The sequence below is a fragment of the Oncorhynchus clarkii genome, chromosome 33, assembly GCF_045791955.1.
Source record: "Oncorhynchus clarkii lewisi isolate Uvic-CL-2024 chromosome 33, UVic_Ocla_1.0, whole genome shotgun sequence".
Classification (NCBI taxonomy): domain Eukaryota; kingdom Metazoa; phylum Chordata; class Actinopteri; order Salmoniformes; family Salmonidae; genus Oncorhynchus; species Oncorhynchus clarkii.
The window spans coordinates 11,022,502-11,037,060 of record NC_092179.1 but is presented as its reverse complement, the minus strand read 5'-3'; the positions used below and the strand labels follow the sequence as shown (position 1 = coordinate 11,037,060).

Below are 14,559 nucleotides of genomic sequence, written 5' to 3'. Positions count from 1 at the left end.
TGATGAACAGGTGTCCACATACTTTTGATCATTGTGTGTATGTTTTGTTGGGAAAACATATTACTATTGATGTTCCTGAACAGATTTCACTTGGTTTCCCAAATGAAGCACTGGGTTGCTGCAGGAACAGGGTTGGAGAGGCCATGGCATACAGAGTTTGGACGGAATATAACCTGCTATGCAGTGAAATAACCGGAGTAGCCTACGTCCCTGACATGGGATCTAAGCAAATTTGACATATTAGTAAAGACAGCTGATGGGTGAAATAATGATCATTTGATGACAGAACAAGTGGCCTCCTTAACCTTTCGCTATTCGAGTGCATACGGTTGATGTAGCCTTTTGTAAACAACACTGTCATCTACAAAATATGCTTCTCAACCATAGGAAAACAATCATTTGTGTAAAAGTAGCTAGCTAGCTAGCGTAGCATTTTAGCATTATAATGGCAACATTTCAACAAAAACCTAAAAGCCTTCAAATAAAATCATTTACCTTTGAAGAATTCGGATGTTTTAAAATCAGATAGCAAAAGTTTTTCCAAAAATATTCAAATTTGTACATCACATATTAGTCCTCAAAAGCAAACTTTTTTCCAAATTAACAAGATGAAAACATGGCAAACGTTGAGAATAGGTGTCTGATATATGGGTGAAATAATGCACATCATTTGATGACAGAACAATGATATGCCTACAAATACGTCACAATGCTGCAGCCTGAGCATTCACAGCCATATAAGGAGGAACGGAGCACAAGCTTTACATAATCTTTGCAGATTCTGAAACTTCAGAGTGTTTTCTCAAACTGTAGTGCAATAGCTTAACGTAAAACGGGAACGTTTTTTATCATGCAGCCCGTATCATGCAGCCCATATATCTTTGGATTTCTTAGGCATTCTAAGGTTTTTATCATTCGCAGTTAAAGTTGTCAAGTACCTCTAAATCTGGTGTATAGGACCTGTTTCAAAGGATCACTTTTACGCTCAACATAGCTACTACGTATGCGCGCTCTAGCTCCGGAATGGGAAAAATATCCTTTCTGTTATTCAGCTGAGTTCAATTATAAAGTAATGGCATGAACAAGCCTACAGCGAATGGCATGGCACATAAGTCAGATAACATACAGTAGGCCAACTCATATTCTGTTCTTCTGAAATAATTTTCTGTGTATCATAACGTTTCTTTAGACCTGCCAAAAATAAATAATGGCTGTATTGTGATGGTGTATATTCATTTGATGTATTATACTTTTTAAACTTTAGCTGTTCCAAAGGCGCGCGCATCAGCAGCTTGTGTGTGTGTGGAGGCCTGGAAGATGCTCAGCGTGTTTGTGTTCATTAACGGTCAATTGCCGTGAGACCGGCAGTCATTTGCATGACAACAACCGGCTGACATAATTACATGACCGCCACAGCCCTAGTTGCGGATGGAGTGCTTTGGAGGATTAAACTTGTATGTACAAGCAGATGAGGTGGTGTCTTTGAGTCCATCGACCGAGCCCGACAGTTACTATAGGTGTGCACTAATATATATATATACACACAACCCATTTTGTAACAAGTACATTTTCGATTTTTACCTATCCAAATTTCTTTAATTGGCTTACAAGCAATGAAATACATTTCCTTTTAATCAAAATATGAAGTTGGCTCCATAACATGAAATAATAACTCCTAACACTTTCTTTACATACGACTTTCACATTAACTGGTTACAATGTTGTGACCAGCTCTTTAATATCACATTACTGATGCAGATATTATTTAAAAATCCTGTACAGTCATTCTGAAAAGTACTTTTTCCTCTCATGGCTAACTACCAGGAGGAGCTTATATTCACGAGCTCACCTTGAGTGACAGCTCTTCTGAAACGTCGAGCAACTTGGATGCAGTGTTGCAGTATAAAATCACCTCACGCTACATTGGTGATGCACAAAGCAATTCAAACAACAAGGATATACCGCTGAAGTCAGACGTTTGAATACACCTTAGCCATATACAGTTCAACTCAGTTTTTCACAATTCCTGACATTTAATCCAATTAAAAATTCCCTTGTTTTAGGGCATTTAGGATCACCACTTTATTTTAAGAATGTGAAATGTTTGAATAATTAGAATGATTTATTTCAGATTTTATTTCTTTCATCACATTCCTAGTGGGTCAGAAGTTTACATACACTCAATTCGTATTTGGTAGCATTGCCTTTAAATTGTTTAACTTGGGTCAAACGTTTTGGGTAGCCTTCCATAAGCTTCCCACAATAATAAGTTGGGTGAATTTTGGCCCATTCCTCCTGACAGAGCTGGTGTAACTGAGTCAGATTTGTAGGCCTCCTTGCCCACACACACTTTTTCAGTTCTGCCCACAAATGTTCTATATGATTGAGGTCAGGGCTTTGTGAAGGCCAATCCAATACCTTGACTTTGTTGTCTTTAAGCCATTTTGCCACAACTTTGGAAGTATGTTTGGGGTCATTGTCCGTTTGGAAGGCCCATTTGCAACCAAGCTTTAACTTGGTTGTCTTAAAATGTTGCTTCAATATATCCACATAATTGTGGTGTTCTTCGGCTTGCAAGCTTCCCCCTTTTCCCTCCAAACATAACGATGGTCAAACAGTTCTATTTTTGTTTCATCAGACCAGAGGACATTTCTCTAAAAAGTATCATCGTTGTCCCCATGGAGCAGTGGCTTCTTCCTTGCTGAGGACTCGTTTTTCTGTGGATATAGATACTTTTGTACCTGTTTCCTCCAGCATCTTCACAAGGTCTTTTGCTGTTGTTCTGGGATTGTTATGCACTTTTCGCACCAAAGTACATTCATCTCTAGGAGACAGAATGCGTCTCCTTCCTGAGCGGTATGACGGCTGCGTGGTCCCATGGTGTTTATACTTGCGTACTATTGTTTGTACAGATGAACATGGTACCTTCAGGCGTTTGGAAATTGCTCCCAGAGATGAACCAGACTTGTGGAGGTCTACAATTTTTTTTCTGAAGTCTTTGCTGATTTCTTTTGATTTTCCCATGATGTTAAGCAAAGAGGCACTGAGTTTGAAGGTAGGCCTTGAAATACATCCACAAGTACATCTCCAATTGACTCAAATGATGTCTATCAGAAGCTTCTAAAGCCATGACATCCTTTTCATGTTTTTTTCCAAGGTGTTTAAAGGCACAGTCAACATAGTGTATGTAAACTTCTGACCCACTGGAATTGTGATACAGTGAATTATAAGTTAAATAATCTGTCTGTAAACAATTGTTGGAAAAATTACTTGTGTCATGCACAAGAAACAAACAAGAAATTTGTGGAGTGGTTGAAAAACACGTTTTAATGACTCCAACCTAAGTGAATGTAAACTTCAGACTTCAACTGTATATATTTTACCTCTCCCGTTTTGGCATGTCTTTTGTGATGTGTTTCACAGCAGCACTGATGGATGTGTTGACATGACAACTGCGTCAGAGTTTTGAACCCCCCCCCCTTTTCTTCCATGCTGACTGAAGACCTAGTTAGCCACTAACTAGCTAACACCAGACACGGATGAAGACCTAGTTAGCCAGTAACTAGCTAATAACACCAGACACAGATGAAGACCTAGTTAGCCACTAACTAGCTAATAACACCAGACACAGATGAAGACCTAGTTAGCCACTAACTAGCTAACACCAGACACGGATGAAGACCTAGTTAGCCACTAACTAGCTAACACCAGACACAGATGAAGACCTAGTTAAACATATAAGTATATTTGCCATAGATAAATAGGGTAAACCTTTAATTATATTTGCTGACACTTTACAGTAAACATTTGGCACCAGTAGAGTAGCTATCTAGCAAATGTAAACCACGCCCCTCTGCAAACATGCCTTATTTGGCAAGAGAATATCATGTTACCGTTGGTGTATAAAATAATACTTAAGATTCCGCCTCGTCCCCTTAATAATAATGAATCAACGGGAGAGGGGACCAGTAACTTGAAGTTCAAACTTGATCAATGTAGAAGCAACTGTAATTTTTCATACTTTGATCAGATTTCCTTCAAATATCCTCCAATTTCTTTAAGATTCATTGCTGGCAGTGAACATATAACCATAAAAGAAGAACATATTACCTGGAATGACATTCAAGCTCACGGGTGGCCAAAAGAACAAACAAAGTCACACCCCCAATAGGCCATTCATCCAGCTCTTCTGATAGGCTGCTGCTGCTACATTGCTCCCACAGCTATGCAATGCAAAGGTGTTGAAAGCAATTTAGCTTTCATCCAGTTCAAAAACTGATAGTGATCTGTCAAATTCGTTATTTGATTTCAGACATAAATTGAGTAGAATATGGTGAACGAACCAAGGCGTCATTTTGGATCATACCACTCAGAAAAAGCACTTCAGATGAACAACAGTGCCGTTCCTGTTTTTACAGTGAGGATTAGAGAAAGATACCAGGGTGCACTTGGCCAACAAAAGCACAAAGAATTTTGTCAGAGCATGAGTGTTCGGCTAAATTATTTATTAAAGAATATTCCGCGGAGCATGGCGCTTGGTTGGGTTCCCAGGACCACAGCGCCTGCTAAATGGTATATTCATATATATTATTACTTTATTGGGACCCAGTCTTGGTGATTTTAAAAAGCACCATTTATTCTACTGTATTGTGCCAACCTCTCTTCCAGTAATTCAGATGTGTGTTTAGGACCACTGAGCTGTAGGTCAGAGAGCCCAGGTCAGAGAGCCCAGGTCAGAGAGCCCAGGTCAGAGAGCCCAGGTCAGAGAGCCCAGGTCAGAGAGCCCAGGCCAGAGAGCCCAGAGCAGAGGAGGGACAGTAGGGCTCACTACACTGTCAGTGGTACTGAACAGTGGAGATGGATAGTTCAGGTTTATCTAGGTCAACATACTGTCTCCCAATTAGCACTAGCATACATGGAGATGGCATGTGGAGAGTAACCCGTTTCACACTATTGTGCCGACCTGAAGCAGATATTTTATTTTCGAATTGTCCTTTGCCACACGTTTCATGTGATAAAGGCATAATGGAAGGATCCTTATATACTGTAGCCTTGATTATGTGATCTCTTAAGAATCTCAGTAGGCTGTATTTAACTCTCTCTCTAAAGCCCAGGGACTATTAGACTGTTACAATACTTGTTTATTTTTTTCATGCTACTTACTGGAAAATGTTACATGGTGAACCTGGTCCTCTGTAGCAGCTGGATAGTGAGTTCGATTCCAAAAACCACCCACACGTAAAAACTGTATGCATTCATGACTTTAAGTCGCTTTGGATAAAAGCATTTGCTCAATGGCATAATTATGAAATATATTATGTGAACAATATTGGAACAGTTTGTTAACTTACAATACTCCACTATACTACTCCCCCTCCCGTATTAAGTGAGGCAGAAACAGTCACATAAGACATTGTCTCCCCTGGGTTGCTTAACGTACTGTATAGTTGAGACATCATTTCACGAGCAGCTTTCTTCTCTATCGGTTGTCACACAAGCCTATTCATTCCAGATGAAACTAAACTGGCCGATTAACCCTGTTTACGCGAGCCGCAGAAAACATAATGTCTCAATGCCTGCTGGTGCCCTTTCCTCTCCTCCTTCATCCCTCTTTCCTCCTCTTCTCCACCTCTATTAGTCCCTTTGGCAGTGACTATAGCAGCCATCTGGTGGAATGAGTGAGTGAGTGGGTGCATGCGAGAGTGCAAGGAAGACTTGGATTGGGACCTGGCTCAATGTTAAGTTGTTAGCCACCGGTTCTTCTTTTGTCCTTGTACTGGGCAACAACACAGACAGTGACTAAGGAAGATGAGAGCTCAGTATTTTTCTTTCCTCAGTTTATGCAGACTTGTGCAGTGAGCTGTGAATACTCTTTATTATGGCTTCCGCATGCTTCAGTTCGGCTGGCGGGGGGACGAAGTCGGCTAACTGAACGAGTGTGCTCGCATACTACCTTAACAGACATTTGTTTGAAAAGTGGGAATTGTGCTGCATGTCCAATTTGAGATGCCGTCGCTAGTATACACTTCCTCAAAATAGTCGGAATGTAACTCAAGAAATCTGTCTTTCTTTTTTACATTTTTTTGCCGAGGAGATCTTTGTTGCGCAATTTTACATCTAACTAAGATGTTTGATGCAGTATTTCTAAATAAATAAAAAAATCATGAAAACTAGTTATCTGTCGTTGAATGACAACAAAGACTTTGCTGAAGAATCCCTACTGTTGACCAATCACCGAAGAAGAGGCGTAGACTTCAGCTACCAAGTTCAGCTTGCCTCAAGAAAACATTTTGTGTGCCCGAACAACCCTTACCAAAGTCCAAAACAAACCAAAACGTCACAAAATGTTGTCGTAGTATATGCACAGTCTCTTCCAAACTGTTTTGACTGGCAAGCATGCGGGCGCCTTTAAAGTACAACCCCCAGACACTGCTGTGTCAGATAATAATGTAGAGATGTACTGTAGATCTGGTTGAGCTAATACATTATTATACCGTGCTTAAGAGGGCATAAGACTTGATGCTTTGGGTACATTGTGCTACTGTTCATTCTATCCCAGTTTGGCGTGTGTGTGTGTGTGTGTGTGTGTGCGCAAATGAAATAAATATAATTCCTTCGAAGCACTCTGTGTTGTGACATTCTTCCTATAAAGGTGTAAATGGCATTTGTGTGTGTGTGTGTGTGTGTGTGTGTGTGTGTGTGTGTTTATTCATTTCCTCATGCGTGTGTGTGTTGGACCGATCATCCGTTTTTTTTTCTACAAAGAGGGCAGCATATTAACTGAAACAAATTAGATTTGGGTGACTATTAGGGAAGCGTGCTGTGAACGTGCAACCTCTGGAATTAAATGGAATGCTTAACACATTTCTAGGAAAATAATATGCATGGTTTTTCCACAGCTTCACTTAAAGGGCCAATCAGCAGTTGAAACAATTAAAAAAGCATTTTTAGCCCGCCACTGTTTTGATAAAAAGTTGAGGGATGGGTCAGGAGAAATTATCTTATGGATGGAGGTACTGACCATCCGTGATATCAAAATTATAGTTTTAACCATGTGGTGAGGCTATACCGGTTTTGTTTACAAACATTGGAGTTTAACAAGTGTTCTGATGGGGGTGTGACAGTTGAACTAACTCATGAGGCATTTATACCTTACATTCTTCGAGAATCAATGGGTACATATCATCCATTTATATGTCCAAACAATGGATGCTGCAACTGCTGATTGCCCCTTTAATGGGTATTGGAATAAAAGGGTGAAAATGCAGAATATATTTTACATATACACTACCGTTCAATAGTTAGAAATGTCCTTGTTTTCCATGAAAACATACATGAAACGAGTTACAAAATGAATAGGAAATATAGTCAAGACATTGACAAGGTTATAAATAATGATTTTTAATTGAAATAATAATTGTGTCCTTCAAACGTTGCTTTTGTCAAAGAATCCTCCATTTTCAGTAATTATAGCCTTGCTGACCTTTGGCACTCAAGTTGACAATTTGTTGAGGTACTCTGAAGAGATTTCACCCCATGCTTCCTGCAGTACCTCCCACAATTTGTATTGGCTTGATGGCACTTCTTGCGTACCATAAGGTCAAGCTGCTCACACAACAGCTCAATAGGGTTGAGATCCGGTGACTGTGCTGGCCACTCCATTATTGACAGAATACCAGCTGACTGCTTCATCCCTAAATAGTTCTTATATAGTTTGGAGCTGTGCTTTGGGTCATTGTCCTGTTATAGGAGGAAACTGGCTCCAATTAAGCGCCGTCCACAGGGTATTGCATGGCGTTGCAAAATGGAGTGGTAGCTTTCCTTCTTCAAGATCCCTTTTACCCTGTGCAAATCTCCCACTTTACCACCACCAAAGCACCCCCAGACCATCGCATTCCCTCCACCATGCTTGACAGATGGCGTCAAGCACTCCTCCAGCACATTTTAATTTTTTCTGCGTCTCACTAATGTTTTTCTTTGTGATCCGAACACCTCAAACTTAGATTTTTTTTGTATTTTTTTTAGGCAAGTCAGTTAAGAACAAATTCTTATTTACAATGACTGCCTAGGAACAGTGGGTTAACTGCCTGTTCAGGGGCAGAATGACAGATTTGTACCTTGTCAGCTCGGGGGTTTGAACTTGCAACCTTCCGGTTACTAGTCCAACGCTCTAACCATTAGGCTACCCTGCCACTAGGCTATTTGTCTGCCCATAGCACACAACCTTCCTCTGTCCAGTGTCTGTGTTATTTTGTCCATCTTAATGTTTAATTTTTATTGGCCAGTCTGAGATATGGCTTTTTCTTTGCAACTCTGCCTAGGCCAGCATCCCAGAGTCGCCTCTTCACTGCTGACGTTGAGACTGGTGTTTTGCGGGTACTATTTAATGAAGCTGCCAGTTGAGGACTTTTGAAGTGTTTGTTTCTCAAACTAGACACTCTAATGTACTTGTCCTCTTGCTCAGATGTACACCGGGGCCTCCCGCTCCTCTTTCTATTCTGGTTAGAGCCAGTTTGTGCTGTTCTGTGAAGAGAGGAGTACACAGCATTGTATGAGATCTTCAGTTTCTTGAAAATTTCTCGATGGAATAGTCTTCATTTCTCAGAACAAGAATAGACTGACGAGTTTCAGAAGAAAGGTCTTTGTTTCTGGCCATTTTGAGCCTGTAATCGAACCCATAAATGCTGATGCGCCAGATACTCAACTAGTCTAAAGACGGACAGTTTTATTGCTTCAGTTCAACAGTTATCAGCTGTGCTAACATAATTGCAAAAGGGTTTTCTAATGATCAATTAGCCTTTTAAATTATAAACTTGGATTAGCTAACCCAACGTGCCAATTGGAACACAGGAGTGCCGATAATGTGCCTCTGTACGCCTATGTAGATATTCCATAAAAAAATCTGCCGTTTACAGCTTCAGTAGTCATTTACAACATTAACAATGTCTACACTGTATTTCTGATCAATTTGATGTTATTTTAATGGATAATAAAATGAGCTTTTCTTTCAAAAACAAGGACATTTCTAAGTGACCCCAAACATTTCACCTGTAGTGCGTCTGAATCCCCTCTCCCCCTTTACCTGCTCTACTCAACCAGATATAAAGCGCTTTCCTCTCCTGAAATGAAAGGCAAACGCCAGAGTAGACAGAACAGCTTAAAAGCCAATGCCGCCTTTTATTTTCACAGAGCTAGGTCCCCTTTTGAAGCGTTTAATTCAAGTCAAATTAGATCGTTCAATATTTCATGAATGTCAAAGCTGAATAAATCAGTTCATTGAAAAAGGGCAAGTGATTTAAATTGTGTTCATGGGATAATCTCTGCACTCAGAGCCAATGTTAAGGCTGTTACATACAATAGTAAAACACCTCCGGGTACTAAACCACCGGTGTGTTTGCACAAGCCGATGACCATCCAGGGTTTTGACATGTTTAATCCTGTGTGCACACATCACAGAGCGTTAGCTTACGGTCTTCATGACTCCCCTAGTTCAGATGATAAACCACCACTAGACCCGTGTTTGTGCCGGCTGATGTCCATCAGGGCTTTGACATTTCTGATCCTTTGACGATAAAGCGCCACTAGACTAGACTGGTGTTTTTTTCACCGTCCAGATGATCTCTGATCCTGTTTGCCCACACCACAGATGGAGCACCGTCACCGCAAGAAGGAGACTCCGGTGCCGGCCAGCACGCACCACCTCTTCGTCCACATGAAGAGCCTGATGAGCTCCAACCTGGGAGAGGAGCTGGAGGTGTTCTTCCACATCTACGACGGCAGGGAGAACAGGCCACTCAGGTAAACGGTGCAACCGCTGTGACTGTATGTTTATACACGGGTATACTACTCCGAATGAAACACTGTAATGGGCATGCATTCTCAGCGATATGCTCCTATCGATATGTTGCTGACTTTTCCAAGTGTGTGCTCAAAGTGTAAATTATAGTGTGTCTTACATCCACTGGCGACTGCTCCAAATCAAGTTGAAAGGGATGAACACATTTGTGTTGTTTTATTGTATTGCATTATATATTTAAGTAGGTGGGTAAGTAGGGTCTCATGGTGTGGCTTTGAAGTGAACAGGATTGACTGTTCACCTTGTGTTGGGTTTCTTTACAACCAACAATGGGATTACATTTTGAACCAGTTCTGGCATCTACAGTAGCAACCAGTTTATCTGTTGTTTTTCCCTTGACCTCCATTGAGGCTAACACACTTGTAGCTAATCCTCCTGGACTGTAACGCTGCGTCACAATGAGCCGTTAACTGGTGGCATAGTTGAGGTGGTTAAGGCCATGTTCCTTTCATCTGGCTGTAAACACACGTCTGTCTCGAAGCCACGTCACTGGGTTGGTTTGGGGTCGGCCATGGCTGGGGGTAGTAGTTATGAGGGAGGCACACTCATAGCGTTGGTGAGAATGTTGGTGTGAATTAACGTCACTGTTTCCTCTATAGAGTTGAGTGTTGGGAGTCAAAGTGCCGGAATTCCATTTCAACTCGCAAATGAATCCATTGTTCAAAACAGAAAAGGAAATGTGAGAATAGAGGCTCAAGCGCCCTCTTTCTGTACGACAGTGTCTGATGTCTGTACCCTGTTGGCTAACATGACAGGAACTAGGCCGACAGTGATGGGATGAATGTTTCAGCATGTACAACAGGGACGAGAAGCCAAGTGTATCTAGTCAACTATTACTAGTAACACAGTTATTCGTCGGCATCAGTAGACTGAAGTCCTAGAATTCGTTGCAGAGTCGGTTGTCCAGATAATTGTCAACGGATGTTGCTGTGTCGTGTTTTATCCTCCCCGGAAGCTTTTCAACCTATAGTTAGTTAGTCACTACACTTCTCCCCATTTGTGTGTTGCTGTGACTAATATCACGCGAGAGAACATCTATTTTTACCTTCCCTGCTCCATACTTGTGTTGATAGCGTGTTTTTTTTGGTGTGCCTGAACGTCGAGAGTGTGCACAGGGGAATAAGAGCAGAGCACGTTGTGAATAAAATAGCTACCTGCACAGAGTGCCAGTGGGACTCACTTTAAAAAAAAGGGGCCTATTTAAGTTTGTTCTCTTGGCTCTGTAACTCACGGCTCTGAAGTCCATGATAATGAAGGCCATTTCTTTTTTTCACTTTCCCAGCGAGCAACTTGATCGCAGAGCATATAATTTTCGCTCCAACCAGCTCTCTCTCTCTCTCGCTTTCTTTTAAAAAGCTTGCCACTAAGTAGCTGTGCCAGATAATCGGTGCTTCATTGTAATGCTATGCCGTTTGAAATGCATTTTAAGAAGCGTGCTTAGACCTATTTCATAGCTGTTGCACAGTTCCTTGACAAATATAGACATAATACCCCCCCCACAAAACATAGTCCTTCAAACGATTCTGACGATATCATTTATATGACTCTCACCTTGATATAGACTTGACAGAATGGTGCATCTTCTAGCCCAGAGACATGAGAAAACTCATCCCTGCCAACTTGTCACATTAAATGAATGAGTTTCTCTTTGCAAGCAGCATTTTATCTTATCTCGTCTTAACTAATGACTTTCTCCCCCTCTCTTTTTTTCTCTTTCTCTGGCTGTTCAGCTGTCTGCCAAGTGTTCCTCCGTTGTCTGGGAGCTCTGAGTGTCCGCTGAGTTTATCTTCCTTCCACCTATGTTGTCTTGAAGGGGAATCTGCCTGCATCCCAAATGGCACACGCTACTTTTGACGTAGGGCTCTGGTCAAAAGTAGTAGGGTGCCATTTGGGATGTGGACTTTTTGTCAGTTTTCCCAGGCTGTTTTCTCTACCTGGCTGACAGCCAGTTAATTAGTCCTGATGGTGTTGTTGGTCCGGGGTGAGACTGGAGCCAGATGGGGGTCCGACCTGCTCTTTCTCAACCACAGTTAGAGGAAAGAGAAGCCATGCCAGTACCACCAGCTCAGCAGAAGCACTTATTCAGAGTCAGACATGGCATGTGTGTTATATCTAATGACCCTAGCATGGATACAGGCGCACACACACACACACACACACACACACACACAACTACAACCCCTCTGAAGAGTGGATGACACTGACAAGCCATCCAGACACTGTACTCTCTTTCTCTACTTCGCAGGTCTACCAACATTCAGTCAAGCCCCTGTCTCTCTGCTGTCATTGAAACTAATGGGTACCCTCTCCTCTTCCGCGCTCCGGTCAGATTTAACAAGACTAGGGATGGATGGATGAGTGGAGATGGGGCACTAGCTGCTGTCTAAACGAACATCTATTGTTAGAGCAGCCAGTAGAACAACAGCAGTCTAATGAGAGCTGTCACAGATGGTGTAGTGGGGACACATTCACTGATGGCTTGGATGTTGATTGGTACGCTTGGAATTGGTGATACTTTTTTTAATGTGTTAGAGGAGTGTGTCTCATAGAGGAGTGTGTGTCACAGACCCAATGAGACACACTCCTCTGTGAAACACACTCCTCTGTGAGACACACTCCTCTATGAGACACACTCCTCTGTGAGACACACTCCTCTATGAGACACACTCCTCTGAGACACACTCCTCTATGTGACACACTCCTCTCTGAGACACACTCCTCTCTGAGACACACTCCTCTATGAGACACACTCCTCTGTGACACACTCCTCTGTGACACACTCCTCTGTGACACACTCCTCTGTGAGACACACTCCTCTGAGACACACACTCCTCTATGAGACACGCTCCTCTATGAGACACACTCCTCTATGAGACACACTCCTCTCTGAGACACACTCCTCTCTGAGACACACTCCTCTATGAGACACACTCCTCTATGAGACACACTCCTCTCTGAGACACACTCCTCTGTGAAACACACTCTGAGACACACTCCTCTATGAGACACACTCCTCTGTGAAACACACTCCTCTATGAGACACACTCCTCTCTGAGACACACTCCTCTGTGAGACACACTCTTCTGAGACACACTCCTCTCTGAGACACACTCCTCTATGAGACACACTCCTCTATGAGACACACTCCTCTATGAGACACACTCTTCTATGAAACACTCCTCTATGCAACACTCCTCTATGAAACACTCCTCTATGTGACACACACTCCTCTATGAGACACACTCCTCTATGACACACACTCCTCTCTGAGACACACTCCTCTCTGAGACACACTCCTCTATGTGACACACTCCTCTATGAGACACACTCCTCTATGAGACACACTCCTCTATGAGACACACACTCCTCTATGTGACACACACTCCTCTATGTGACACACTCCTCTATGAGACACACTCCTCTATGAGACACACTCCTCTATGAGACACTCCTCTCTGTTTGTCTGTGAGTGTTTGTGTAGGCCATATTGTGTGGCTATACGATAGTCCCTCAGACTGATTCAGACAGTCCATTGTGGAGTGATATCCTGTCTCCTCTTCCCCTGGAGACTGCCTGTATAGCATGGTTAACTTTGCCAGTCATCAACACTGCACCAGCCAGGTCATTCTGCCCCACGCTCTCATGTCTGAATCTCTTTCCTAACGCAATCATCGATACCAGGGGAGGAAATTACAAATGCCCTGAGGACCGCAGATGGACTATGTGATGAGAGGGAGAGGGATGGAGGGAGAGGGAAGCCATTCATGATATTTAAATGAACCTGCTGATAGGCAGTGATATGGTCCCACTAGGGGCCTGCTAGTGGTCTGAAGCCACCGGATCAGCAGCCTTGCAGCTGTGTGTGTGTGTCGGGGGCTCAGGGACCTGTATGCACTGGGGCGGCTGGTAATTGGAGGATGAGGTTTAAAAAATGTAGTGTTAATTAGAGATTGGAGTGTGCGTGTGTGTGTGTGTGACTCCCATGCTTAATGCATAGGAATCTGTCCATCATCTTGTTGGCTTGCTGAATTAACAGGCTAGCTAGCTAATGGTCCATGTAATGCTATAGCTGTAGCAGCGAAGTTGTAGTTGGCTTGCTGTCCCAGCATTACAAGACTCTCTCTCTCTCTCTGCTTATCTGAGGGCTGTGAAAGTCACCTAACGGGATTAGCTGGCCGTTGGCAGCAGGATGGGACAAACACGGCAGGGGATGGTGTGGTGTGTCCTCTGTCTGACAGTCACTCTCCTCCCTATCCTTTCACCATGGGAGCATCTGAGTTTAGTTGTGTTATGCTGCAGTCGGTTAAATGCACATTCTATAGATTTTTCTGAGTTTGTATATACTCAGTATTTATAATAAGCATGCTATTTACATATTCAAATAATGTGGCTTGTGGTCAACTGTTTTGCAGCCAGACGATGATGCATAGTAAAATACTAGCGGTTACTGTAAACAACAATTATTTCTAATCATTTTAACAGCATCTATAATTTATGTTTCTAGATAGCAACACAAGTCAGAAGTTTATTATGCAAGGGATAAACGCTGACGTTCTGTACATTACCTTGGAAATACTGGACGACTCAGCGGGACAAGGCGGAGGGTAATGTACGAAACGGAGGGATTTATCCCGTTTATACCACAGTTACCAGAGAGAACTATATTAAAACAGACGTTTACTCCTCGAAAAAAAAAGAGATGC

The 14,559-nt window shown here is 42.4% G+C and overlaps 1 protein-coding gene across 3 annotated transcripts in view; it reads left to right on the top strand.

Moving 5' to 3' along the window:
- LOC139392674 (dedicator of cytokinesis protein 4-like) overlaps positions 1-14,559 on the top strand; it is a 148,459-nt gene that overhangs the window by 49,207 nt on the left and 84,693 nt on the right. For all 3 annotated transcript variants that reach the window (XM_071140829.1, XM_071140827.1, XM_071140828.1), the window contains exon 8: positions 9,647-9,798. In XM_071140829.1, coding sequence (XP_070996930.1) covers positions 9,647-9,798 — 152 coding nt within the window. The remainder of the gene's footprint in view (positions 1-9,646; positions 9,799-14,559) is intronic.